This window comes from Rutidosis leptorrhynchoides, chromosome 8 (assembly GCF_046630445.1).
Source record: "Rutidosis leptorrhynchoides isolate AG116_Rl617_1_P2 chromosome 8, CSIRO_AGI_Rlap_v1, whole genome shotgun sequence".
NCBI classification, from domain to species: domain Eukaryota; kingdom Viridiplantae; phylum Streptophyta; class Magnoliopsida; order Asterales; family Asteraceae; genus Rutidosis; species Rutidosis leptorrhynchoides.
In genome coordinates, this window is record NC_092340.1 from 235,828,673 (window position 1) to 235,833,468 (window position 4,796).

Here is a 4,796-nt window from a genome sequence, read left to right on the forward strand (position 1 = left end):
TTGATTTTGATACGGATAACAATGATAATAATAACAATATCAATGATAATATAATAAACCTTTTCATCATAATGATAATAATTTTAAAGTTTTAAAATTAATAATAATATCATAAGTAATACTCATAGTAATAATAATAATAGATATAATACTTATATTTATGATAATAATAATAATAATAATAATAATAATAATAATAATAATAACAATTATGATACTTATAATAATAATTATAATACTAATAGTAACAATAACAATAATAATCATAATAATAACAATAATAATAATAATAAACATAATAATAACTAATAATAATAATGATAGAAATACTAAAAAAAAATAAGAGTGTATACCCCCTTGAAAGCTTTTCCTAAAAAGAAATGCCCTGGACCGGGCTCGAACCCGCGACCTCTCGCTAACACACAAACAATCCTAACCATTCCACTGTTGTTAATTTTCTGATTATAAACATTTTGAATTTTATTTAACTTCAAATTTCACAAAGCCCACTCATCAAAATCATGTCATCCACATCGTCAATTCAGTCCACAGTAAAACCCAATTCGAATTTTTGGCCCCATAACATCAACAAACGACCCAACAATTAAAACCATTTAACAATTTTCACTTGATTAATTAAACGGCCCAAAGCTTAATATAAGCCCAAGATTAAAACCCAATTCGTGTGGGTTTAGCGGAAAACAGATGGCACGGTTTAGCTGTAGCAGTTCACTTTATCAATCATCACCATATTACTTTATCACTCTTGCTAAACCAAAAGTAACTCAGCTGCAACAGTGGAGTTGTAGGTGACGGTTCATTGATGGTGTGTGGGTCTCAATGGAATAGAATAAACAGCGAAAATTTGCAGCTTGTAGCACGTAAAGAGGTGGCGTGTGGTGGTGGTTCACTTTTGAGAAAAAGAAAAATGAAAACACAAGGTGACAGCCACAGTAGCCAATGGTGGTGGTGTCTGCAGCCGAAAACAGAAAAAAAAATGGTGGTTTTGACGGTCAGTAGCAACATGAAGGAACAAGGTTATAGCAGCAGTAATGAGTTGTAATAGGTGGTGGTTTTGTGGGTTGTAAACACACAAAAAAAAAAAAAAAAAAAAAAAAAAAACTGATAAGTATCGAATAGCAGCTGCAAAAAGAGTTGTTGTTGGGTGGTTTTGCAGCTGCAAATAGTAACACAGAGACATTGATTTAGCAGCTATCAAAGTGGTTAAAGGTGGTGTTCTACGGCGTATAACAAGTGGGTTTGTAGGGTGTTTGTGATAGTTCCTAGTCGTAACGGAAACAGATAACAAAGTAGTAGTGAGTAGTAGTTGGAAGTAGAAATAAGCATAACGAAGTGGGTGTTTGGTTTTGAGTTGCTCGAAAAGAAATGCAAACAGAAGCATGATGCAATAGTTTAAGTGATGTTTTTGTGGTTTCGTTTAGGATGCCAAAACAAAATATATGATGACTCACGATTGCCATATGGAGTGAGAGAGAAGAGAGAGGTAAGACGGGTTTTGGTTTTCGGTTTGTATTTGAAGGATGGTTTCGAACCATGGGGGTTTATGTTCAATTGAAGTAGAAAAACAGAAGTGTATATGGTGGTTGTGATGGATGATTATAGCCGATGGTGGAGTGGCCGAAGGTGATGAAGTGGGTTTAAAAAATGGTGAAGCTTTGATGAAGGTGGTGGCGGGTGTTGCTCACAAAGAAGAAGAAGAAGTAGGAGAGTAAAGAAGATAGATGGTTTTCCTATGTATCTATATGCAGATGCAGATTGTATGTATTACATATATAGAGAGTTCAGATTAGTTAGATAATGATAAGCATGAAACAGTAGTCGAATAATAACAATAGATATTTTAATATGCATAGTAAACACTTTTAATTACGGATGTAATGTTTGTTATTTAGTTACCGACAGTTTTCACGGGCTGCTAAATCGTACCCAGTTGTTAATTCAGTGGCGGATAAAAGTGTTCAGAAAAATTTCATATTTTTAAATTAGCTATATTTATTTATTTTGGTCATTATGCTATAAAATTCGATCATTAACTATTAAATAAAAATTACATTAATTATTCACTCCCAACCCCAATTAAAATAAAAAGTTTTAAAATTCAACAAATAGTTCCTAAATACATTTTTAATAAGCCTAAAATTTATATTACTCATTTTCGGATCACCGTTTATTTTAAAATAACCCAAGTTTGAACTTAACTTATTTAAACAACCATCGAATGATAAACGAGTGCTTCAATCGTTTACTAAATAAATTTGGAACTATATTTATATATTCATTATACCTTATATATATATATATATATATATATATATATATATATATATATATATATATATATGTGTGTGTGTGTGTGTGTGTGTGTGTGTGTGTGTGTGTGTGTGTGTGTGTCTTAAATAATAATTATTATATATTGTTTTATTTTACATAGTTAATTATAATATATTTCAAATTATTATTTATATATATTTAAATATATACGTATCTATTTACAAGTAATTGTTCGTGAATCGTCAGGAATGGTCACAGGATAATTTAATATATAAAATCAGTGTTGAGACTTAACATACCAGACTTTGCTTATCGTGTCGAAATCATATAAGAATAAAGTTTAAATTTGGTTGGAAATTTTCGGGTCGTCACACATCTGTTCCTCAGAAAAGGGATTAGAACCTTGAACAGAACAATCAGAAGATGTTGAGGCAGAATTATTAGAGTAAGTTTTATTTGTAGAATTCCAAGAAGTATTAGAAGGATTATTGTTTGTTTTATTATTAACCATTTTCCCTCTATAATTGGGAGGATACCCAACAACTTCATAGCATCTATCGATGGTGTGACCAACTTTATTACATTTAGTACACTTAAGATTAGGATTAGGTCCTCTAGTAAATCTGTTGTTATTAGCAGGACTAAATGAATGGTTGGACACAGTTTTGGTGACAAAGGCAGAGGCCTGAGTCTTTTTTGATGAGTTATTAGATGCATTTTTATGAGATTCTTCCCTAGATAAAGTAGCATAAGCAGTTTTAATAGAAGGTAAAGGTTCAGCAATTAAGATTATACTTCTTATTTGAGAGTAAGATTCATCAAGACCCATTAAAAATTGCATAAGTTTAATCATATCCATATGATCTTTAAATTATTGTGTATTATCAGGTATATGAACCATAGCATCAAACTGTTTCCATAAAGAATTAAGTGTGTGATAGTATTCAGACAATGAAGATCCATTCTGTGTTATAGAATTTATCTTTTTATGCAAATTGAAAATAACAGCACCATCCACCTTATCATAAGTCTCCTTTAATTCAGTCCAAACCTCAGAAGCAATAGTAGAATAAACTTGACCCAAGTATAGTTCTTCTGAGATGGTTCCCAAAATCCAAGAAAGAACCACTGAATTACATCTATCCCACTGATTACCCAAAATAGCATTTGTTTTATCTCTTTTAACTTTTCCATTAACAAAACCCATTTTGTTCTTAGTTTGCAAAGCTAGAGTCATGGCACAAGACCATACTCTGTAATTTTCAGTACCAGTTAATTTCAAAGTAATGATAGGTGTGCTACTAATATCAGATGGATGAAAATACAGTGGATCTCCAAAATCAAGTTTGCTAATCAAAACATTATCCCCTTCAGTCCTAGACATATTTATGAAATTGATTTCAGAAATAACAAACAAGCAGATAAAGAAACAATATTATGAAAAACAAGTAACAGATAGCAGAAAGTAGATATCACATGCAGTAACAGATAGCAGATATCACAAACAAATATCAAGAACAGATAGCAGATAGCAAGAACAAGATAACACAACAATTATCAAGAACAAATAAAAAAATATAATGAAAAACATGAATAAACGTGAGACTCCCCTTCGAAGAAGATGATAACAGATGAATAAGATGAAGATAAGTAGCGGATGAAAGAGTTATCTCTTCTTCAAAAGACAATCTGTTAAAGAAACCCTAATTTGAGTCGATGCCCAAATTTTTAGATCCAAGAACCCTAACATGAAACGAGCCTTAAATCACCAGAATCAAACGCGTTTAATGATGAACACAACGATTCAAGCATCAATCGCTCTGATACCATGTAAAAAACTATGAATCAACACCAGAAATCACACGAACACAACCAAAATACTTCAATATAAACCAAGATCCATAATACAAAGATTGTTCACAATATGATGAACAATTTAACTAGAAGAACAACAGCTATATTAATAGCCACAATCCAGAAAAATAATAACAAGATCAATCAATCCAATTTAGAATATTGGATTGAGAATAGAGCAGATGAACTTGAGAGAAAAATAAGATGATAATGATAATGAATAATTTAACTTGAACCCTAATCTGCTCTATATAGAAATAAACCTAAAGTGTAAAATATTTACATTTTAGTCCTTGAAGTAGCAAACGAACATAAAAGCCCCTTCAACTTTGAAACTCTTCATCCAGAATCAAAACAATCTATCATCTTTTACAGCAAGTCCTTAAAGCAATCAACCTTGATTATCACTTGATAATCTGCACAAACCAAATCAAGTTAAATCCTTGAACAATCAAGATTCAATATTATTTACCTGTTTTAACAATTGCAAAATAATGTACTGTATCAATTTGATTGAGAAACTAACCAACTATTATTATCTTTATGCATAAAATTCCTCCCACTTTAAGGCCATCCAAATCTAAATAGAGATCATTTGGCCATGTTATTCTATAATCCGAAAATGGGATAACCTGAAATACCAAAACATA

General features: G+C 31.0%; 1 protein-coding gene across 1 annotated transcript; it reads right to left on the reverse strand.

Annotated features, from left to right (window-relative positions):
• Positions 1 to 3,163: 3,163 nt before the first annotated feature.
• Positions 3,164 to 3,676, reverse strand: LOC139864040 (uncharacterized). The gene has a single exon (XM_071852627.1). The coding sequence runs from the start codon at positions 3,674 to 3,676 to the stop codon at positions 3,164 to 3,166; it is 513 nt and encodes a 170-aa protein (XP_071708728.1).
• Between the last annotated feature and the right edge of the window lie 1,120 nt (positions 3,677 to 4,796).

Bases quoted from the DNA above. Each gene is read 5' to 3' on its own strand.
- LOC139864040 (XM_071852627.1), bottom strand. From the start codon at position 3,676: ATGTCTAGGACTGAAGGGGATAATGTTTTGATTAGCAAACTTGATTTT.